This window comes from Lineus longissimus, chromosome 13, assembly GCF_910592395.1.
Source record: "Lineus longissimus chromosome 13, tnLinLong1.2, whole genome shotgun sequence".
Classification (NCBI taxonomy): domain Eukaryota; kingdom Metazoa; phylum Nemertea; class Pilidiophora; order Heteronemertea; family Lineidae; genus Lineus; species Lineus longissimus.
In genome coordinates this window covers 3,384,016-3,409,460 of record NC_088320.1, presented here as the reverse complement: position 1 = coordinate 3,409,460, position 25,445 = coordinate 3,384,016, and the positions used below count along the sequence as shown (strand labels likewise).

Below are 25,445 nucleotides of genomic sequence, written 5' to 3'. Positions count from 1 at the left end.
AGGTTATGATCCGCTACAGGCAAAATAATAATTCACCAGTGAAAATGAAGATTATCATCATGTAGGATCAGGTTTTGAAGGAATTATACGATGTTCGCGGCTGCTTTCTTTTATTTGTTTCTCTGTTTACCATCAACACCGGTCCTGGTGACACTTGAAAAACATAGTTCGTGTAAAAGAGGCAATGTAAGGCCGTAATCATATAGAGTACACGTTTTCACATTTACATGTGACGTGTCACTGTTCAGTCTCCATGTCTGACTAGACGAACGAGAAGTTATTTCCAAGGAGCGGGCTACGACATAAGATTCGCGTGGTCACTTTTCACCCTCACATCGTGTTGTTAAGCCTAAGTCAGTTAAATCGTGACAAGTGGCAACGTTGATCCTGTAACCCAGTCTTGGGCCAGGTTTATATGTGATTTTCGTTTTCAATTGTCACGCGCGTCGTCGTTAACTGACTTAACTTGGAATAGCGTCATTCAGTCGGCTTTTGAACGCCCGTTTTTGTCCTATTCAATTATGGGAACTGCTACTGTCATGGCTGTTAGAGTGGTTTACATGGCAGCCGTAGACTTTGTAATGACACCCGTAATAAAGCAATCGGTCCTTTAACATCTTTAACATGTCCATGAGCCCCAGTGACAATGAAGCGTTGACATTCTAATGGATTAGAAGGAAATCTGATAGGCCAGTTCAGAATCTTTTGATACTACAAATTCCTTTGAGAATGCCACAAAACTTTCCCCATTATTCTCTTCTTTGTCGCTTTCCTGGAGATAGAGTAACTTGCTAAGTAATTCACCTTGCCGAGTACACTACAGTAATTAGAAAATATATTTACCATTGTTACTGACCATTAGGTACTATTAATGTTACGTATCGTAGTATTCATGGTGACCTTTTAAGACCATACCCTAATTTGCTTACAAAAGTATTGAGTTATGAGAAGCCATCCTGAAGAATTAACATCTGAATCATTTGACAAGACATTGAACTTGTTGACTTGTTTTATCACCATCGGGACTCATAATTCAAGAGCACATATCGCTATTCGCTCGATGTCAACCAACCAATTATTTATCCGTCATCATCTGAAAGGTTTCTTCGTCTGGTGATGAGGCAGGTTTGGCGACCCTTGCGAACTACAAAGAACGAAGTTCTCTCGAGCTATCATACCTGTGGGAATTTGACACGAGAATTCAAATATTGTTCTTGATATAAAGAACAGTCATCGTACATGTCGACGCAAACCTTAGAATTTGCCAGAATGTGGTAGATGGGGACTTCCTCTAGCATGAAGGCTTATACCACCAAACAACAGGTTCGTTGATTACAAAGTTTCAGAGGCTATATCTTCATCCGAGAAAACTTCGTCAGTCGTTGGCATCAAATTAAATGTCTCGTTTCTTTTCTTACTCTTTGCAGGTGGTGGAAAAATGACATCACAGACTACCGGGTGAGTGTATCGAAGGTTTAGTGTTTTTCTCCCAATTTAAGTTATCCGTTCTGGCTTCCTCCCAGCATTTGAATCTGTCGGTTGTTGCTGAAAGTCTTCAGCAGAACCTTTTGCGCTCACTAACTGCACGCGGTATCAACAAGCTAAAAAGAAAGGTGTTTGTTCACAATGGCTCGGATGTAGAGCTAAAGCGCAAAATGCTCTACATCCGTGTAAATGTCTTCTTTTGAGAGATGCTACAAACAACAACATTTTATGACGAACCGTTCTCGACAATGATATTCCCAGGAAATCGACCTCACACTTCTTGCAATCCCGTTTTGTTCCCTTTGTCGTATACGGTATCGGCAGATGAAAGGCTTTACGATCAACTGTAGTCGTTTCAATTAGAAGGAAAATGTCAAGGAGTGTTGGCGCGACTGGTGAAATGAGCAGGTGGCGGATGAAAGCGATGTTTTCAAATAGAGCAATCTGATACGAAGAATGGAATAATAGCTGAAATTGATGACCAAATGTTCGTGGTGGTTGGCTACTACTTGACAAGTATGCACGTATGGTTTAAAACATGGCTTCGTCTGAATTCTGAATAGAAATCTCAATTCCCAAACATACTTCTGAATCGAGAGACAGTACATATAATCAGAGATTGAATCATGTTGACTTCATGGTCTTAACTCAACTCCTTGGAGAACAGATTATGTGGATATATCAGCATTGGTCACTAATTCCCGGGAGATGCGGTTATTGAATTGGGACCCTGGTTGTCGACTTCTGTTAATAGAAGCTGGTTACCAGGAGAAGCAAGAAAGTCGATCAGTGCATTGCAAGAGCGATGCTGGTCTCTTGAGGATTGGCGTTAGATTCGTGACTGTAAGAGTACCAAACTGTCCCAATGATGATTTATTTTAACGTTGATGGACTTCGTACTGTCAGGGTATAGTCAACAACTAAGTTGATGCTTATTTGACCTTTTACAGGGAAACCAGAAGAAAAAAAGTCCATCTGTCTTTGAGAGTTCCTTAGCAATGAGGTGAAACACTCCGAAACGGGAACACTCAGAATACGTAAGACCGGTGAGCCAGGACGTGATATCCTTAATAACAATGAGAGTACATATAAGACAAATTCTCAGGGGGACTAAATTCAATTCGCTGCCAGAGCGGCTCGTCATGCTCTTCCCTTGGCTGATCATCTATTGTACGATGCCACGCACATTGTATATTTCATATGACATTTGTGCAATTGTTACAATGCTTACGATTATAAACAATGCAACTATAACAAACCCACTTATCGTCATTGATATTCCTCTAATCGCCTGTTCATAACCACAGACCACACATAATCTAACATAATGGTCATCTTTTTTCCGTACAATGGCGATCTTAATGTTATCCGGTAGCCGTCTTGGCGTGATGTATCAACCTCAGGGTGCACCATAACAAAGGAAATAACCACCGGGCTAATATAAAACTCTAAATAGCCGCTATTTAAGGGGCTACTAAGGCCGATTTATGACGGGATCATTGTGAGTGGTCCGATGAATTGCGGAGTGAAGGACCTATTGGGAATTGTTTCCGTAAACCAGTGATACGGGAGTGTCAATGACGTCTGGTAGGTTTGTATAGCACGTCATTACCTGACTCTAGTGAGGACATTACTTATCCCTATACCGGTACGATTGTCCATTGTCGTGATAACTTGATAACATCGACCCCAAGAAAACAGCTTCATGGGGGTTTATTGGCCTAAACCGTTGAGATAAAATAAACGTAATATTCAAACAGTGGTTGCCCTATTTGTCAGCCAGGAGCCGCTCTCAAAGAGAATGATCATTTGGAATTTAACTTCTCACTCCTGCTTGCAGGATACACGCCGAGAAGCCTTGCTCACAATAGACAACGTAAATCACCTAGGAAATTTCCTCTTTGGACAGTGACAGGGACACCGGCGCGAACCCTTATTGCTTGACATTACGGGGAACATGCGCATTTAAATCAATAAGTGTTAGGGGAAACCTTTCAAAGTGTAACCGGAAATTCTCTTTGGCGCTAATGGTGGCGTACATTTATCCGGATTAGGCTAGGGAGGCATCCGATTGTTATAAGACTTCCGACCCGGGCAGCTGTGAATTGACAAAGCCGGACCATTGGTGTGCTTAAGTCAATAGTATTATATTAGCCAGGGCACTTAGTATGTTATTCTTAGCAGATTTTGTATTCAAAATCACTATAAGTGTCGACTTTCGTAAATATTTGTAGATGTACTGCACATACATTGTACCTGCAGAAAGCCAAACGCATTTCAAAGTGACACGTTGTCCGTGCATCTTTTTGGGTCACCTCATGTAAAAAGAAAACCCAATAAACTTCGACTGACAATACAAACTGTACTGTAAAGTGTATCATGACGTTAGTAAGACAGTTAGTCTCGAATGTTCCGTTCCAGCCGCCGATTCGAACCATCCTCCGTAGTTCCCGATCTCGCCACCAGGGATTGGTACAGTTTCATGGTTGATGTGACCTCGGATAACGTTTTCCCGGATTCAAGCTCCCTCCCAATTAGTCAATCATGTTCAGCGGGTCTTAGCTACAGAGACATAGGCCAGCCTTCGATTTCGATCATATATTAATTGATTTTTATTCTCGGGCTACCACTTTGATGCCTGGTACATCTGGCGCCGGCTGGAATTCGACACTATCGATGCGAATAATCATATCTCAAGGGCGCCACTGAACCACATATTACCCAATATAACATGGTTATGTCTGTTATTGGTCGAAGCTTCAAATACAATAACCATATTTGAAACATATCAGCTTCAGTTATATCGTTACGGCTGATTACGTTCGTCTTATGGATGCATACATTCTAAGGCTTGAGAGAAAATATTCCATGCTGTTTCAAATATCAAATCAGACTGGTCAGATATCAAATCATCCACCAGTGGTAAACCACGGTAAGCCAAGCATGTAATCCTACCCCACAAAAGCGTTTCAGGATAAGTATTAGGCACACGTTGATTGTTCTTGGGCAACGCGGCGTAAATAGCAAAATCCTTGTATGTGATAGGCGACGTGAGGTGCTTACGTGAACACAAGCCGAATTCATATTTCGACGCTAGTCCATCGGCGTCCGACGCGCGATCAAAATGTAGGCGCCGACGCAAGCCTGGTTCTTTTTGCTGGCGTTCACAATTTGGTTGCGCGTCCCAAATAAAAAGAAGGCTTGATGTCGGATTTACAGAATAAGATATAAGTCCAGTCTCAATTTACCAATCCATTGTTTCTACGGTCGTAACTCGGAATAACTCGAGCAAACTTCCTGATCTAGCTAGAGATTGAACAACGTTGCCAAACATGGTGCTATCATTACTTTAGCTTATGGCTTTACAGTGCCTCCGACAACGCCTGAAGCCGTTTATCATAGATGTTCCCGCAGGATAAAAATAAGGAAATGTATGACGCTTTGGTCAATTACGCTAAAAAGGTTTGGCTGTTGTTGTTCGGCGTGTACATAAAGCGTAGTCCTCCAGCATCCGATTATAGCCCAGTTGACCCCATGATCGTCATGAAAGTGAATACATCGTCTATACCAATTACAATCTCATCTTCATGAGCTCAGGGTAAATATAGCCTATGATGAATTTATATTCATGTCAAGTAAAGCCATCCGAGATTTGTATGAGTAGTATTATTAATCAAATATTTCACCACTGGTAAAATGTTGGATAAAAGGTCGTTCATTTTTAATCTATCGTCTCTAATAGCTTTCGTTCTCGTCCGTGATTGACTAATGTAATTTAACGCCAAGTGTGGATTGAAAGGTTTTTCTACCTGGAGGCGTGTTTGCCTCTGTTAAATAAATTTTCTTGTGCAAATAGAGTCTGAACGTTTCAGCAAATCTTGAAAACGTTCAAAGTCGAGGCTCCCTCAATCTTCAACGCGATGGAAGTGGGGAACGATGTAATCGAGACACAAAACCTGCCATGCAATTAAAACTTAACAAACATGAGGCACCGTATATGTCTTTCCGTAGAATTTTAATTTCTGTGTCTGTATTTTTTTCTTATCAATGAAATATCTACAGACTTGAATCCTTGTTAAACACAAAAATAATTCTTGCATTGAATAAACGCAATTCATAAAAAATCCAATCATTACCAGCTATTGCGGGCCTAGCCAATTAAGCCAATTAGTGCACCTGCTTAATTGGTCCTGGCAAGCCTAATGGAAAATGCATAGGAAATATCAATAAAGTTGGCTTTTTGGGCGGGGTGTTAAAATAATCCCAACTCCCGACTTCTGACACAATTCTATATATGTCTAGGTATTTACTGGCAAAATTTGGAGTGATTTGGATGGAAATTCGATGTGTCCATCTATAGGTTGAAAATTTTGGTAAATCTGTAATGCTTCACTCGTAGCCCGTAGTGTAAATTCCTGAGAAAGTGGGTTTTGGGGGCTTTTCTAGCTGCGCTAGCTCCGAAACTATACATTTGATACAAACTCCCGACTTCAGACGTGGTTGATATAACTCTTAGGATTATATTCCCAAGATTTCAGCTTTATTGGAGAAAAATTCATAGTGTCCATAGGGGGGTTGAAAATTGGAGGATTTTCAATTTTTTTCCCAACAAATATGCGAAAAATATTACTTTCCACCTAGAATTAATCAAAATTTCGCAAACTATCATAAAGTACTTCCTTGCAACAATCATTTGTGAAGCTTTCAAAACTTCTGGCCGATTTATTTGACCCTAAATCAGCAAAAACCAAACATTTTAGTGTTTGTATGCACCAATGCACAGGAGGCTAATTGCCAGATTAATTCACACCTTTCCAATCTCAAACAATAGGAATGATGGAGTCTCCCTCTATTCAAAACAGAGTGTGCTAGGCCCGCAATAGCTGGTAATTCCTTGAAATTTAATCAAATATTTCCACACAGAGCCGATAAAAGTTGTTCGAAAACCATTCTTTATGTCCTCATCAAATTTTATGTAATCTACTTTGCTTCGTGCACCTGAGTTTCACAATAGCTGGCAAATGAAATGCAACATAATCGATACTTAATGTGCAATATCCAAAAGTAATTACATGTACTAGCAATCATCTTATAAGTTTACAACAAGTCTGCTTCTCTCGAGTATTCATAGTACCGTAATAGCTGGGGCTGTGGGTCAGACAAAATATTACCCCACGACCGTTGCACCGCTGACCATATGAGCCCTCATGGTTCCGAAAAACACATTAACCTTCAGTCGCGGCTCCTGAAAGCTTCACTTCACGAACTATCATCGATGGATTTTCCATCTAAAATTGCCTTGACGAAAGTAAGGTTGGAAATTGTGCCTTCGAGTGACAAAAAAAATATCTCTTGGCATCAGCCAGAAAGGTATATCTAGAATGTATGTTTCAAATGAAGGTAATTTAATTTTCCAACTGGCAATCCAGCGCTTCATTCTTCGTACGATGTCAAATGACTTTGCTATCTACGATATTGGAGCATAAACCGTGGGTGTACATATAACCGCATGATTTATTGATGATACACTCCTAGAAAGGAAAAACCTTGACGAAATGAGAAGCTTGGAAACTGTGACTCAGAGTGACAGGAAAAAATTCCCTTGACAACAGCCAGAATGCAAAACGTTATAAGAAACCTGAAAGGCTTCTCATCAACTGAAATTTCGTTTAGAGTGTATGCACTCTCATACTATTATGTCATCGAATTTCTCACACGCCGTTTATCAAGGACAGAACTATAACTTAGCGATCGTGTTTTGACGCCTCCTCGAAAGCAGTAACTGTAGTCAGAATTCGACAATTCTCTTTAATTTCAAATTCTGACTTGTTGATATCAGCGGCCAGTGGAAAAGGCAACTAAGTCACATTTTAGACGAAATGAGAAAACAGAATAATGCAAAATTTACTAGTAAGTTTAAAAACACCAAACTACCTTTTTTAAAGTTGACTTCCTAATCTTTTCTCAACGATAGAATACAAGTCAGCAAAATAGCACGTTCCTACTTCACGCGCCGTTACTATTTCGGCCAAAACGCTGCTTTCAATTCTTAAAATACTTAAATTCATCCTCCTTGAATCCGTTAGCACTCTCTGTAATCTAATACCAGTTAAGGATATCAAAAGGAAATTGGTTTTCGCTCTTGAAAGTGTTGCAATTGGATTACCTAGTTTTTCCTCCTTTATTTCAAGCGTCTGGAACAAAGATCAATCGTATTCTAGCATACGGCTGGCTGAGATTCTATATCGAGAGCTGTCGTTGACAGTGAAGACCGAGTTTTTTCTCCTTTCATTTACTCACGTAATTTGTTGCACCTACCATCAGGGGAATTCCTTATCAAGTGCGTTTCGGCGGGGGCAATAATGAAACGCGCCAAATTCCCACATACTTTACTTTACTTTACTGTGGATGTTTTGTAAACTTTGTCTTTCGCGACGCATTGTCGTTATGTTCTATTTGGCAAACAAGCCATTGCATCAAAGTTGACGTCCACTTCTTTCGTAATGGTTGTTCACAACGTTACTGGCTGAATCCGCTTTGTTGCATTATCTTCAAATATCTACCAGTACGTACATAGAAAATGCAGGTGAGAAAGATAATTGTAACATCATTCTACTACCAGTATATTCAAAACGCAAATGAGAAAGATTGTAGTAACGTCATTCTGCTACCATTATATTCAAAACGAACCGCCGTTGTGCGTATATCCATCCTTCAGGACAGGAGGAGACTTAGGACTGACATTCACCGCCGATAAGTCGGCATGACCTGAGAAAGACTATTGTAACTTTTACCACGTGTTCCCAAAGTGGCAATATATCTAGAGTGCGTCACGACACTGAAATTAGTTCATGTTCAAGGGTTTCGTACTGTCATGATTTCATTGTTACACCTCCTTTGATGCATAGCCTTGATATACCTCCTTTGATGCATAGCCTTGGTCATGTTTATCAGGAAGTCTCGATCTGCTTTGTCCTCGCCCGTCTGAGTCTATTTATTGTCTATTACCTTGATTGTTTGAAGGACATCACGACCAGGGTAGGCGGATGGGCAATCATTTTTAAGCAATCCTGACAAATAATTCAATTTGTAAGTATTTGACTTTCGCTTTGATGTCGGGATAGAAGGCCATCAGGGACACCAGATAGGATGCAGAGACATTTTCTGTTCTTACTCGGTGACTGTGGGAAAACTTGTTAAGTACGTAGTCTGGACTTCGCTCTACAGTTTCAAGATGTTGCCAATTGCGTCGTCCTCGTAAATAATGGCCGCTATCAGAAATCCTCGTTGCACATTTCTTAAAGAGAGATTGCATGTGAATTGACCAATATCGGATTTGTCACCCATTCAATAAAGTAAATTTTCCAGTGGAAACATCTCAACTGGTTTGAAGTCAACAAGGCAAACCGGTTTGACCGCGCTGCATACATGTAGATTAAACGCACATAAATAATCGTTTTGTTCCCGTACACCTATCACGGCGAGACTTCCCATCACAACTTCGCGACGTTAAAACCTCCCCATGTAACCCTAGGGAATATTTCAATGATCGTTACTTGTGCTGAGCGTTTCTTGATTAGTTGCTTATATTGCACTCGGGCGATTTATCCCCTGGCCCTTACTGAAAACCCTACAGCCCGCCAGCTTGTCGCCGGTTTTTAAGTCGCGCTACGGGTCCTCAATTGAAACCTCATCAACAACACAACTGACGCACTTCCAATTTCTCAAGCACTACAATGGCCTGTAGACGTTTGAATTCATCTAAATATCCTGTTCGATTTCACTGACGAGATTAGAATAATTCGCAACCGCCTCGAGACAGATGGCTTAACCATGAGATGCGTTATTGAGACAAAGCACAGCCAGGCAAACGCATAACAGAATCCAGATCATTCAACTATTATTGCAATGTTAGGGCATTAGAAATGAGGCATCCGCGTTTGCTTCCAGATGTAGTTTTTGCATATTGGGGATTTTGAAGTTAACATTGGCCTTCATTGAACCTTACCCTAACCCTAACTCTACCGGCGGACGCGGATTACTGATTATGTCACGTTGCGCGTGTTTTATGTTCGCGGATTTCGCACATAACGTTAACTGGCCACGAAAATCGCGAAAAAATATTTATTGGAGAGAATTAAGAGACATTTCGCCGGTAATCCGCCAAACTGAAAATTGTGACGAAGACTCTATTTTTTTACATAAACTTTCGCAATAACAAAGTTGCGAAAGCGGTTTAGTCTCATTGTTATCGCCCGGATATCTTCATGAAGCACGTCACAGAGCTTTTTACCCCGGCATATCAGGACATATCCTGCATTTAATAACCGTTACATTCGTGATAGTTGTATTCAATATCGCAATATGCTCGATTTGTATTGTTTATTGATCAATTATTCTGACAGTATCCCTTTAATGATTGCAATCTAAACCGTAAATATCTCGTACGAAAGAGTAATTACACCTAGCGCATCGTACGTCACCCTAGACAGCAATCCTCTAAAAAGGGGGTCATTTAAGAACATTGGTACAAGAACTGCCCCCCCCCCCTTAAATTTGTATGCGGTCAATAAAATACTGGCAGTGCTGTTATAGTTGCAGTCAATGTGCAAGCCAATACCTAGTTCATGGACCAGCACCATTAGAGTGGTCAAAATGATATGAACTTTGGAGGGGTTGACTTACATGTGTACAGCTGCTTCTAGAATATTGATCTATGCACTCCATCATGAAATTCAATTACCGTATAACAATAGGTTTTTAACACGATATAAGGACGTATAGTATACCAATGTTGTTGTCAGTCGCATCCTCAGCCTTCGGTGATCATTATTCACTCTCAATACCTGGACTTGGTGGTATTCATGATTAGTGTGCAACATGTGGTGTTGCGCCTGAGTATGAGTCTTGAAGTTTGGATTTCCGATATCTTATTATATTGCGGATTGGATTATTAAAGTAAAAGCGTCGTCCCGCATATTTGGGGAAATTCTCGGCGGATTATTCTAAAAGTGGAAGAAAAAGCCTTAAGAAAGTGTGAGTAAAATATTGCCTTTTCTTGTATTAGCCTCGGGAAATGGAATCGCTAGTGTACATGTAGACAGGTCTTTATAGCATTACAAATCATACTGTCATCTCGTAGGAAACAGCCACTATCAATATGAGAAGAACGATATGTATAACAAATAGTTGTAATATATCACATTAGTGTCAAATGGTTGAAACTGCGACGGAGAAAGCCAACATGCATGAAAAAAATGGTCTGCGTTTTTTTCTCGGGTCATTTCCTCATCGGCCGTGGTAGGGAGAAAACAAAACGTGGCGAATAATGAAAATGCTAATACTGTTTTTAGGCTGTTTCCGCCCAGTTTCCGCAGATTCCGCTAAAAGACCATGCCGAGGATGTCCCCACGTAGCTAGCTCACTCATATCAACAGGCAGGACAAACGGGTAAATCAAACTCGGAACTCGGAAGACCTAACAAAGAATTCATAGAAATGACCAATCTGGCTTGAATGGAAATGGTACTCCGAGGTGATTGGAAAACATGCTATTTCCCACAGCGTGTTTTTCTTTATCGATCAAAAAAAAACGAAGAGAGTGAGGTGGAAGACTCCATCAGCCGCAAGCTTGAGGTCGATAGCGCATGAAATGATTTCATAATCACCAGCCTGTTCTTGCGTAGCTTATTATCAATTGGCAAGTGCCGCATATGAAAGAAGGAAATATCTCTTTGGAAAGAATGATTGGTATTCTGCCAGGCATCTGTAGTCATTTTTCCTCTGTTTACTGTGGTCAATGTTTTGTAAGTTTTTCGGTGCCAGAATGAGAATTTTTTTTCGTATTCTTTGAGATTCAGATACCTCTTACCAAGGCTCAGATACCTCTTACCAAGGCTCTCCAGGCTCCTGTGGCATAGTTAGAGCGCCAGCAAAATGCGAAACCATTGAATTTCCTGCAACCTGTCTATTGCTTTTTATCACAGCTTAATGGAGTTTTGGAAGCATTTGTATTCTGTGTCGGCTCCTTCGACTGTGGATAGGAATGGAATTTATTATCAGGTGCTTTTTCCTTGGCGGCTTGCATCTAAATTTGCATAGTTGCCCAACCGATTATTGTACCTGTCCCTTACTTTGCTGCTTTCTTGCAGAACGAAAGATATTACCAACGATGGTATTCGTACATCTACAATTTAACTGTCAGTGTCTGGAGTGTTTTCATTGTCAGCCATGTTGGAGGGCAGAACAATGATTACTGTCATGACTGACTTAACTGAATCAAATGCTGCCATGGTAATTTGTGCTTGCTTTCTTATGTTTGTCCATGGAATGGGAGGTGATGACGTCACGTGAAACCACTCCATTCCCGCGACGTCTTTTCTTCTCCGGGCCTTAAAGGGTCTATTCACTTTGAGTCACTATTAGAAGACATGCTTATCTCGCAAAAACTATACATGTAATAATAATAAATTGAGACCAAACTAACTTTTATCAGCAGTGTATAGCCCTACTAGCAGTATTGTAGTGGAAATCATCATCCTTATCCTCACTGAGTTGCACGGAGAGAGACCCGTTCTGTTTGATTTAAGTTTTATTTCCAGTCAAACCAAACCGGTCATGTTGTGATACAGACCAAGTGACAACCACCGGAATAGATCATTTGAATGCTTATATGAGAAATTATGCGTCGGCACGCCAAATCTCTCACCCTGAACATGAGCAAGCCAGCCATGGCGAATCGATACTTCGAATATGTAATATAAATACGATTGTAATATAATACTACGTTTGAAGTCGTTTTAAAATGCTGGTTAAGTGTTTAAACTATTCGGTTTCTCGCTTCAGGCTGGTGTCAGATATGATGCATATTTTCAAAATTTTAAACACATATAAGACGCTCCCGTTCGCGTGTTTGTCTTCCCTAACCGAACCTTTAAAAAACTGGGCTTAGTTGCAGATCATAAAACATTTCCAATAATTTCAAAAGCTGCATTTGAAAGTATGAAATTATCTATGTTCCTTTTACATCGGGGAGGTTGAGAACAGCAGTGATAAGCCCCTGATCCCAACCTCCTTAATGAGATAAGCTCCGATTCCCAACATTAAAAAAAGGATTAGACGTTCTTAAACTTTCTGCTAATTGGTATTCAGTATGAACCTTCGTGATGTTGATCAGTAACATAGGAATTGCATCAGGATGACAACAACTTTCAGTAGCAGTTGTCATGTCCGATTTTTAACAGTGTATTCGCGCGTTGACTTTCTGACGGATGCGGAAGTTCATCATGATGAAATGCTTTGCATGGAGCTTGCCGAAAAAAGATAATGCCGAAACCCGGGATCGAACCAGGGACCTTTAGATCTTCAGTCTAACGCTCTCCCAACTGAGCTATTTCGGCAGTTATTTTAGTACTATCTGTGAACCGTGTATAATCTCATACCTCGCTGATTTCCTGTAAACGGATTTTCAGCATTTTCTTATACACAACGACTATGTTAAAATCCAAATTGAGCATGTTTTAATAAATTAATTTAATAAATAAAATTTCAAACCTAAATTATACTTTCAAATTTTTGAACGATTGTTGTTTGCCTTTATTGATGCACCCAAACATAGCTACCATCTTTTCTGTCAACATCGAAAGCCAAATAAGACGATGTCATTTGCATTATTGGATTTCACCAAACAAACAAAAATGTGATCCATGACGAGTTGGTGTGACGTTGTTTCGTGTCAAATATAACATGCATGTAATATGTTTTAATAATTTTTCAGTTTAAAACAAGACAACATACAGCGAAGAGTATAGCAAAATAGAAGATATCAAAAGCCAGGTTGCCTATGAAATAAATAGCTCAACGTAAACAAATCACACTGAAGCCCAATGGGAGGTTGTGATTGTTATTCTTTCGGAAGAGCACGTGGCTATAAATGTCGTGGAACCTTGTCATGTCACTCGCATCAACACCAAATATGTATATTTTGAACAACAACACAGCCTATGTTGAATCCTGAAATAGAAGGATATTCTTTGTTAATAGCGGGTAGGAATCAGTGGGCTCACTATGCTTCAGTATCTCGACTGTTGCAGTTACGGTATCATTCATTGCAAATGATTCTATGACGGATTTTAAGCCGCTAACTGATACCTGTTACAGTAGCTAGTCATTTGGCCATTCATTATACTGTAATCTGCTAAACAACTGATCAGCAATTGTCTAAGATATTGATTGCCGGGTGTTGATCGATATTTTCTTCGCCAGCTGCCAATTAATGCCCCTTCAGCTGTCCAAACTAGTGTTGATATTTGATATGTTATTCCAGGGCAATTGGTAATAAATACGCATTCTTGAGGATAAGGGCGTACGCCGAAGGCCCTTCGGCGACGAAGTTCAATTGGTGACTAGTTTGGCTAAAATAGGGTGTACAGTTGAGCTGTTTGACCATTTCCTTTGCTGACACGAATGCAAACACTACACTGAACACAACACCTCCACTCCTAATGACAATGTGCATGCGTTGCTTTCACGTAAAGTTACCTTCTTTTTTTACTGAAGTGAGCGATAGGAACAAGGCGATAATTTACCGGACTACCCTTTCTTTTGCTTTCTTCCGTGAAAAGGTCAAATCATGGCATTGTAGAATGAAGACATGGGTTACTTCCAAGTCTTTCATCTCCTCTTTTATGAGCAGCGGAAGTAAAGAAGTGATGTAGAGCAGAAGATGTTAACTGCATTGTTCTCATAACATTTAGTTTTACCTGAACGCGTTGAAATAAGGCGAGTACAAACATCTCGGGAAAGAAACTACAGCGATATGGCATTAGCTTCATCAGAATATGACTGTACACTCTAGAATATGGAAAGTCAATTGCCGTTCCCTTTGTCATAAGGGTTTGTAGGATTGGTCGATGCAGTTGGCACTTGGCCATGCAGAAGTGCGCCTCAAGCTCTTTGTACGGACGGCTTGGATAACGTAAACACTCGGGCGCCATTATGATATCCTGGTTCCCAGCGCCGGCCTCGGACTACCCGATCCTATTGATGGCGCCGAGATGATGGGTAATGGTGCCTGGACTCGACCTGGGACTAGAAACTTCTGGCTGACGTAATCTCATGTAACATACTAATAGTCCAAAGCAGAAAAAAAAATGTACACCCTCTTATGTTCTTCTTTTACATTATCTACTTATCTTCTCGTTTTGCTAGTTGTTATCCAATTTAGCTAAGCTATGGGATGAAAAATGTAAATAGGCTGGCTTCGCAACCCCTACGAAGCGCTACGAATGGTGAAAAGAACAAAGGATGGAAATGCATTTCATCGACGAAGGATTTTGAAGATTTCCCCGATTCCACGTACAACTCTAGATGATTACTAACGCATGTCGCGGATGTGAATAACCACATTACTTGATGACACCACAGACCACCGCATTTCGTGCTTGGTCGTTCGTATTCCGAATCCACCTACATGTAGTGGTAATGGTGAGTTCCATGCACTTTTGATGGCTTGTAACCATGTTGCAGTTAAGTAAGTCCTCTGCTGAACCACTCTTATACGCGAACTGGAATTTCCTGTCGCCGAGACAGTTATTTTTCTCAACGGCCATTTGCTACCTAAATTGGTGAATCAGACATGGCTGTTCCTTCCATTTTTTCTTATGAAACGATTAGCCAATAGCAACAATTCTGATTTTTAAGCAGGGATAAAAATAAAAATAACGTATTCCACGCTGTCTCGCATCTTGTTATGATGTATTATCTTTCTTCGTGTATTGAGAAGCTTAGTTCTTTTTTTCAATAACAACGCTTTATCATTTTGGCGAACCATATTTTGTCAGTTTTTAGCAAAAAAATCCAATGTGATGAAAACTGAAAATTGGAAAAAGGGATTAAAAATACCAAACGATGTTTCCGTCTTGTAGTTCAACACTTCTTTTTTCCTGTCATACTGTCATGGCTGCTGTGTTTTCGGCAAATATGGAAAAAAAACCTTTTCAAAACACCCGTTTATATATGAATGTACACTACACGACGACCACAGCAAAGTCTGAAACAATAGATAATTGCCTGTTCTTAAAACCAAAATTGAAACTGCATTATTAAATTCTTGTTTGACAATTGACTAAACGAAGATGACTTTTGATCAGAGAAACGTCAAAGGAAGTAATTTTTTATTTCGTTTGAATATGATACAGGTAAGGAATAAAATCTCGCTCGGTTGGATTCGTGCAGACAAGCGAGCAAAACGACGATTTTTCTAATAAGCGATAAAAACGATGTGAGTGCCAGAACATTTCAACGTAGCTATCATCGGCGCAACTCGGGGTGAACAACCGTATTTCTTCATCGAAAGAAGCTATGTTAAAGAATAGAACAATGTTATAATATTTATCTTGTGATTAGAGTAAGGGGATTTTGTCTTTTATCAGAGATGTCTCGCCATTGCTACGATTTATCAGGCATAATAGGGTTAGCCTGCCTTCGCGGAAATTAAGTTGTAAGACGTGTGTCACTGCACTATTGGGTTATTTAGAAGTAGTAGACGTAAACGTCCATGCCCTTTTGGGTAGGTGCGCAAAATCTACTGGATCAGTTCCTTAAAGATTGTTTTTTTCTTGATTCTAATTTTCGGACCCAAGAGGATTTAACTCATTACTCGCACTCTTGCCTTCGGTATACTATCACGAAGCAATTTTAAAGGTATTATTTTATAAAGCCGATGCCCTCTGACATCCTTTTCGTGATACAGATCACTTTTGACGTACTTGAAATAATTGCATCAATTCATGGCGCTGACTCTATATAGTGTTCATAATTTGAATTCATTTCCCATGTCTTGTGATAGTACACGCGGCGCGGTTACTCACTGTCTTACCACTGGCAATTTCTTTATGCTGTCTCAGCAATTTTCTTTCGACTTGCTGCAACGTTGTGTTTACATTCTGTCTACGCTATGCAGGTGATTGATTAAAAGATAACATTGCGACATAACATCGATGATTAAAGAAAATGATGTTAGGGAGCATTAAATTGAGTTGTTGTCGCAATTCTGTCGAACCCCTCTATCAAGAACTCCAACAGGACTGACAAATCATGTCCTTATTTGAGAGGTCCTGATTACAGATGTTATCAATTTGGAACAAATGCAGTATCCTTAATAAGGAGTGTGTCCTCAATAGAGAAGTTCTGCTATTGGATATTCCTATAAATATCTAAACAATCTAAGACCTTGTTCGTTCTATAATAGCGAAGGTAATCATGTTTTGAAGAAACAGTTTCTCAGTTGTCATACAAAAACGCCATATGAAGATTACATTTCTTGACTTTTGTCCTTTTTTGCTAGTGTTGCCTATTCATATTTCTTTCTCGAGTTAATATCGCACAGGTTATAACAATATCGTTGTATCTTAGCCGCTGTAAAAGTGTATTAACGAATGATAAACGTTTGTCTCTTTCAACGAAGATGTGGAGATACAACGTAGGGAATAAGAGGAGGAGGCTTGAGCTGACTGCGGTAGCCGAGATAGCAGAACATCGTGAAGTTCTGCTCCAGATGTTAGAGTCGAAACTACGGACAATCTCGGCGTTTACATGCAAGGATTCCCGGAAGCAGCTGTGACGAAGCAATGGCCCCTGGTGACAGGATTTTGAAAGTGGCTAGTTCGCCTGTTGTCCGAGGCTTTCGTCTTCTGATATTGTTTGAATGGAAACGAGGCCAAGAACGACAGGTGAGCTGGCATTAAGCGTCATGTGCGAGATTTTCAATTATCATATAATGGATGTAATCAGTCAGCGGAGAACTCGACCCATATCAACACGTTCGGAAAAGCCATGGGGAACTAGACCTGAACCAAGACGCAGGGCGCTACCATCTATTTAGGACAACGTGGTACGTTCACGTGTTATACCAGGACGCGATGTATTACCAGACTGATGAGGTTCCCAGGAGGGAACGAAAGCTAACCAATTTGTAGAGCTCAAAAACTCGCATCTGACTTACAGATATTTGCGTACCTTATTCTTGACTTCACATAATACGGAATATCATTTAGTAATACCTAGAATTAATAACGACTAGACTACATTAATTCTTGATGATACAAACCATAGGGAGCCTGTCTGGAATTAAGAATGGTTACCACGACGCCAAGTTGCTTCAGTCAGAATGGAGTGCGATGGAATGCATGAAGCTGTCACGGTGAATTCATTTCGTGATGAATTATTGAAGCGACAGCACACACCGGCGGCATCAATAAGCTGGACAACAAAGCGTCAAACATGTTCACCATGCGTGAGGCTGAGTCCCTACCAGAATTGTTAATCAACTGGTCTGCCCGAAGCTGCAGCTGAAAGAGGCCACTAGCGTCAATGGGCCAGTTGAAATGGACAAAATTGTAATCAGATACAGAAGCGATCTTGACGACAATGAATGACAAAATGAACTGGTGATCTAATCATCTTGAAAATCTTGATAATTTCCGTTTGGCTCAGAGCGAGAATGGGAAATCAATCTTACGATAGTAGCGCGATATTGATGCCGAAACTGCTATCAATTATCGAGTTCCGCGTCTGTTTGGTCAATAAATTTTATACAGGGTGTACCAGGCAAATCTGGTCTGCGGTGATTTTTAAAAACATTTAACCATCCTTCTACAACACATACTCCTGAATAGTATCATCTCGTACCGTCGCTTTAAAGGGTACGCCAATTCCTAATCGTGGGCCAGGAAAATTACTGAGTCTTTTGTATATCTCTCTACACAACGGCATTGCAGGGAGGCCTCATATCACTATTGGCAGATTGAAATTCACGCAGTCTCCGATTCACCTATTGAAGTTTTTTAAAGTAAGCATGTTCCAAATTCTGCGATAGTTAGACCATATGTCACGCAATATCGGGAAAAGTTTGGTACTCAGTGACAAGGTCTGAGTAGCCAATATCAGGTCTCAGAAAACGCCCAATATCGGACGAATTTGGGACTTACGTCTAAAAACTGAAGGTTAGTGTCAATCCATGGCAGCTGTGGATGTAAACATTGTAACGGTGACCGCTCCTGAACTTATGGAGGCATTTTAGCCAATATTAGTCAGGTTTCGAAAGCTCTACGAAAAACTTCGAACGACGAATTATTTAAATGCTTTTAATCGACAATTCTCTGTTTCCTCCTCTAACCATTACAACTATGTATACATGATGATTGTCACATCGATCAATAAGAACAGGATTCGATGCGAGAACAGTACTTAACTTCGTACTTAGAGGATCGTACAGATTGCGAAACCTCCCTATCATTGCGTTTGACCCAGTTGTATCCAAAGAGGGTCAAGCATCAACTCAAACATGGGTGGAAGTGGTCCTCAAAAGTGCTCAGTCTATAGAATAATTAGAGTTTGAAAATTTATTAGCAGTCGATCGATGAGGTCAACGAATGCATTCCCACAGTTCATTTAAAGCCACGGTCGATGACACGTTGGTGATATACAGTACATACACGTGGGGGTTGCCGATTGCCAGACGTTGGTAAGTGAATATCGTGTATAATTATACTACAGGTATCAATATTGTTCAAAATTGGTACTATGGTTATGCAGGAACGATGACTTGGGTATGTAATTATTACTTTCAACTCTCCAAATAGGACCAGCTTACTGCATCAAATGTTTACCGTTGTGATTTACATTTGGATTCATGTGCTTGAAAAGTAGCTCCGCCGACCTTAAGGTTTGGCATGTACAGGAATCTTAGACATAGGATCGTAAAGTGCTCCGCAAACGAGCGATTTAAATCGCTGCGACTTAGTCATCGCGATAGTAATCGCTGCTTTGTATTTTTTAAAGGCTCTATTTCGATTCATCCCAATAAAGTAAGCGGCCTAGTCTTCTAATTGGGATTTACAGAAGGCACATCTTTAACGAGACGTCAGCGCCGTTCTTGCGGAATAACGAGCCCAGGGAGACATTTCTTTCTAACACTCGAGTATGCATGTTGGTTGTGCAAAGTATCACTTCTTGAGGAGCTAATTAAAAGCGTCTTCTTTAAAATTTTGAAATGCTCTTGAGTTACTGAAGAATCATGTCTTGAGATAGAATTATTTTCTGTGAAGAGTTTTTAGCATGACGGACTTAAGCGATTCCGATAATTGCGACATATCATCGACAGTCAAGGCCATTTTTTTTACAGTTGTCTGTTATTCAACTTGAATAAGATCAAGCATCAACCTAAGATCTTTAATCCATACTTGATAAGACAAAAATTCCTACGAGATTTCTACACACCCTCTGATGTTTTTTTCTCAAAGCAATATGCCAACTATTTAAGTATTCATAATAATCGCAGCATTTGATATGATTTCCCAGGGGAACAATGTGTTGCCAGTGTTTTAATAGTGTGTATGCAACATCGTGTTCGTAATCAAATGCGGTGTTCGCCTGTCATTTGGCGTTGCAGATAATTGGCGTGTGTGAACTCCCGAAGTTGTCATTTCATTTAATGCATAAGCGGGTAGAAAATCGCGTAGAATCATTCAGAATAGTCGGAATCCCATTACCATTGGTTAATAAACGTCAGAAACGAAGTTTTTCATTGAGGATTTTCGTTACTAATGGTCGACTTCCGTGGCTGTCTTCAGGTTAATGAACGGTATTTTGAATAATCGGTCCCACCATGCAGGATATTGCAGCGGGGTATTGCATCCGTTGTGCGGTTGTTACGGATTTGAGCAGCGCCGAGATTGTTGAGATTCAAAAACGTAAATGGAAAATAGGTGTACATATTCTCAGGTAGGTGTCTTCGCTTGAAGGCATCTATTCGCTGATCCCTGTGTTTTTGTAAGCTCAGCTCACTCTTGCAGAGTTTGCCGCTTTTCTACTCCTCTCCTCCGTTTCGACTGATTTCGAATTCCTTGGTCTTCGTGCCCTTCAGGTAGTTAGATGACGTTCTTCAAGGGTTGCTGCTACTATTTCCATGATGTGTTCCACTCGGTGTTTTGCAGTGGTAGCCGAGGTGGTGTCGTCTTCATGCCAGTCTACACGAATCTAACAAAACACTCCCTTTACTCGTTTCAGTTCCCTTGCTGATGGACCCCACCTCCACGTCTGACTCCCTATGGCCAGGGAGACGCAGCCAAAATGCTCGGTAACCAAACGATGGTATGGCTACTACCGACGCCAAACTCCACCGCCCAATTCCAGAATCCATATCTTCCGTATAAGCTGAAATGGAAGACGGAAGTCATTATACAGGTACGGGTTCTCTTTCCAACTTTTCTTCCTCCTCCTTACGATGTACAGTACGTGACTATCACCGTAAAATGCTTACCCTGGTCGAAAATCCAGATGAATTTCTTCTGAAATTCTTAGCTATGAATATCTTATTCGTTGTATATAATGTCCATGTATAACATTTACGTTGCGCGTCACTGACGCTGAGCAGGACGGATGTCATTCGTGATTTGGATTGTATACCGGAGTAACATATTCTCATATTACTTAGTTGATGCCTTTTCTCTGTTTACAGGTAGCTATTACAGTGATTACAATGGTCGTGACGCTATTCGGCAATGTTGCACTGATAGCAGTCCTCATGTCCAAGAAAGAACGCCGCCGTCGGAGAATAAGTGTGTTCCTCGTTAACCTCGCTATCGGAGACTTGACGGTGTGTTTTGTCACCATGACGCTGGAGATCTTATTTGTTGCTTTCGGAGAGTGGGTCCTGGGGGCGGTGCTTTGCAAACTCGCCGTCTATGGGCAGATAGTCACACTTGCCAGCTCGACTTTTCTTCTAACTGCTATGAGTATAGATAGATACCAAGTCATTGTGAAACCACTGCAATCATTGGCACGCAAGCCAAAGATTTGGAAAAAGGTCGCAGTGGCGTGGACTTTAGCTTTCATGTTCGCGACTCCACAATTGTTTATTTTTGTGCAATATGAAAAAAAATCACCCCATCCTGATGGCACCTCTAGTTACGAGTGTGGGAGTAAGGGATATACGGATCCGTGGCAACGGAAAGTCTACATGACTTTTTTAGCCTGCTACGTTCTAGTAGTGCCAACCATTATCATGTCATACTCTTACTGGCAAATCATTAAAACACTATGGAAACGAGGCTTACCGGAAACGGGCGAGGAGCACGGGAAGATCAGAGAACATGGCCGACATGTGACGTCTGGTCATACTCCGAGCATGCGCATGAGCACTAGAAATGACCTCGTTGCGAATTCAAAACGGAAGGCCGTCAAATTATCATTATCAGTCATCATAGCTTTCCTCTTGTGCTGGATACCGTACTTTTTAATATCTCTCATACGGATTTATAGTGATTACAAAATAAAGTTAACGATGTTGTTGTCATTGGCAGAAAAGATGGCCATGATACACAGTGCGCTTAACCCCATTCTTTACGGATTGTTCAACATAAAATTCTCGAGATTGTGTCCCTGTTTCAGTCGCCTGAAACACGCCGAATGTTGGCGACGACTTAGGTGCTGTTTTAGGATGCGTTGTTCATGCAATACATTCAACCGCATATATAAAAATTGTTTTGCAAATTGTTACGGGAGCAATAGTAAGGAGTTACTGGGGACGCCAGAACACGTGATCGCCAGGAATCACGTGACCGCGGACAGGAATTACAATATGGCGGAAACTGATCAAAATTGGAAGGTGACAGTGACCGTGACAGTGACGAACAGTGACGTCTTGGCGCACTCAGGTGACGTGATGGCCACCGATGACGTCATGCCAGACCAAACTGAAAGTACCCCAGCATGTGATATTCATGTACATAGTAGTTATTCGGGAGCTGACTCATCTAGTCTGGCCCAGTCAAAGGAGTCTGCACCGCTTTTAGGGAAGGAAATGAAAGAATATATTAGTTCAGTTTAGGTCTGTCATGACTCCTTACTTTACAAGGAACTACCGTGGCAAAAATGGCATATCACATTTTGTCATTTGATACCTTGTGCCCGAAAACGCTGTTCAAATGTGTACTTTTCTGTGTTTAGGTCTTATCAAATCATTGCTCAATGCATTAGACTTGACAGTGCATTATAACCATTTTGCCTTGCCATGGACTGCATGCCATGGACTGCATGCACTGCATGCAGTGCACTCTCATGTCTAATGCAATGACAAATAATTTTGAGCAGCCGACTGAAACACAAAAGCACACTTTGGCACCGTTTAGGGCGCAATGTAAAATGTTTTCTCGGCACAGTTTGAATTAGATTACAACTCGAAATTAACTTCACTAATTCCAAAAAGAATAAGTGATACATCTTTTTTTGGTCACGACAGTTTCTTGTCAGATGAAGTGTCGACAATGACATGGGGAAATGTAGCACTCCATGATACGGGTAGCACTGAAAGTGTCTTATAGGGGACGAGGTAGGGCGAATTTACTCAGCAACTACAGTCACCAATGCACAAAAAGATGTTTTCCTTTTCCATCAATGGCCCGATCTACATTAATTGTTAACTCGAATTTCGGAGACAGGTGAAGACACACGACCTTGCCATCGTTTTCGATCCACTAATCAAATATCTATCACAATCACGAATCTTTTTAACGTCACGAATTTCTCACCCACAGCCGGCGCCCTGCCTCTTAACCCGTCTTTCTATTCTTGAACTACTATGGTGTCGATTTGTATTCCTATTTCGTGTATGCATGTATACCGCGCTGAACAGGACCACAATACAGAGGTTGCACATAATTTATGACGGATTCCCACTCCGAATTCAACTTGAATGACAGTCGTTTCATGACAACTTCAAGCAACTTAACTGATGAAAGTTTTCAGCGAAATCAGAGCAATCCCGACGAAAAATACATTTCCAGGCAACTTGACGATGTGGATACAGACAAACTTTACTCTGAAAGAACTCGGATATACATTCTACTTTGTGATTTGGTTTGCATTGCTATATGTAATTGTCTACAACAGTTTTGCCGTTTGCAGCTTTTGTTCTTTGTTTAGCGGATGGATTTTGCAGCTTTGTCTTCAGCACATGCCCTTAACGCCTCCTCCGTTCGCGCAAAATTGGAAAACTAAGGACTGACGAATTTGTAACTGACTGGATTTGAAACCAGCCAAATACGATTTGAGAATACGTTTCGGTTATGCCGGGCATGTAGCATGTTTGTGTGTTTGTTTGTTTCCTTTCGATTTGTAATCATCTCGGTGAATTAAGCACATTTGTCCCAGGCACGTGGCGGAGTGAGCTATCAGCGGTTGTAATCGGATTGTGAGGAACGTCCTCCCCGATATCATCATCATCTTGCGCTAGAACGATGTGGCTTATTTCGATGTCGTTCATGATCGTATTTATGAGAGATGCGGATGATATCGAGGAAAAGTAAAGCCAAGAAGATGATCTGGTAGTCTTAAGCGACCACCAGTAATGCCAGTGCGAGGCCACTATTGTCGATGTGCGGGGGAGTTATGGTCAATAGAGACCAACATCAAACATCAAGCGAACGGACTTCGGCACACTGATCGATATTTCATCTTTTAGTTAAACATGCTAATTATAGAAATGTTGCTCGAAATGTAGGGGGCGTGATAAAATATCCCCTCCAGAAAGTCATCACCGTCAAACGTAAGTTCTCATCTCGTTTTTCTTTAGAGCTTTCTTTCACGATGGAACGGGTCTCTTGTACTACAACAGCCGAGGAAATGTTTACAATGTCCCCATTTTCTAGTGTTCCACACCAACACTGACGGTGTTTCAACTTGAAAATATTGACATTGACAATACAGCACGTGATGTAATGGCCAGTGTTCACCAAACAGTGAGGCCAAAGGAGTACTAAAATACCGGCTGAATCACTGATAAACACTACACCGACTCAACATTGACATATTTTTAATCTGCCTTCGTAGTCTAATCTAGAACCAGCTGAATGTTTTTGTAAGTTTCGTTATCATATTGTATGATAATATTACAGTGAATTCAAAGTAAATGTCGTTACTCGTTCGTTTGTTCGGGTGACCTTTTCTTGCTGGTGGAACAGTTTATAGGGCGTGTAGGACAGATGGATTTACGGATATAACGCCGTACGAGCCCAACCTTGTATTTGAAACAACTCGCCTACTTCGGGTATCTTTACCTCAAATAGCTCCTTAAGTACCTCCGAGTCGTACTTGGCAATCCCTGTACATAGGATGAGCTTTATACTTCGGGTATACTTCGAGCTTTATACTTCGGGTATACTTGGAGCTTTATACTTTGGGTATACTTCGAGCTTCGACTTTATACTTGTGCACTTAAAGACAGACCCTGATACAACTCATGCGTCTGGAGCGTCCTGACCATTCTGTCGTTGGTAAAGATTTCACCTCACCGTGCAACGAAAATCACCTTCCGCAGACACCATTCGACGTCAAGGTAATATGAGATGTCTCGTAGGTTTAAGATATTGACAGCAGCTGGTCTGTTCAATATGGCTGTGTCGTAGGTGTGAGTTCATTTTCATGTTTTTCTTCATGCCCCTGGCCTGTCGAAGGATTTGAAATTTATCCCAGACGGGTTTCCTTTGGATATGCTAACTCACGTCTCCAGAGACTAATGCATTCTTTGTCTGTTTAGATTTGTGAAATGTCTAAGGTTGCCGTGATGGAATAGCGTGAACAAGAGAAAAACAACCAACATCCGACGGCACAATCGCGCTATTATCTACCGAGGAATGAGATTTTCTTGTCAATTTGAATGTCTATAATGGCGTCATGTTTTAAAGGAAAGTACAATACGGAACTAGAATTGAGAGATCCAAGAAGAATAATGTTGTGACGATCGCGGCAATGGATTCTCTATTCATATGACACGATTAGGCCATGTCAGGCATACACTTCTTATCGTCATGTAAGCTGCTTCTATCTTGAATTGTTCCGCAACAAAACATTCTAAAACACAATTTGAAAATTAAAGTACCATGGCGATCATTGAAAGTTACA

The 25,445-nt window shown here is 40.8% G+C and overlaps 1 protein-coding gene and 1 non-coding gene across 4 annotated transcripts in view; one reads left to right on the top strand and one right to left on the bottom strand.

Annotated features, from left to right (window-relative positions):
• LOC135497954 (neuropeptide S receptor-like) overlaps positions 1–24,407 on the top strand; it is an 86,910-nt gene extending 62,503 nt beyond the window's left edge. Inside the window, exons 3-5 of one of the 3 annotated variants that reach the window (XM_064788007.1) lie at positions 1,428–1,458; positions 20,553–20,729; positions 21,004–24,407. In XM_064788007.1, the coding sequence (XP_064644077.1) occupies positions 20,616–20,729; positions 21,004–22,374 (1,485 nt within the window). In that variant the 5' untranslated portion in view covers positions 1,428–1,458; positions 20,553–20,615 and the 3' untranslated portion in view covers positions 22,375–24,407. Of the gene's footprint in view, positions 1–1,427; positions 1,459–18,946; positions 19,009–20,324; positions 20,340–20,552; positions 20,730–21,003 lie in introns of those variants that run through there. The other 2 variants (XM_064788008.1, XM_064788009.1) reach the window with 2 other exon arrangements.
• On the bottom strand, positions 12,811–12,883 carry Trnaf-gaa (transfer RNA phenylalanine (anticodon GAA)). The gene has a single exon. It is a non-coding gene; the product is annotated as a tRNA-Phe (tRNA).
• Positions 24,408–25,445: the final 1,038 nt, after the last annotated feature.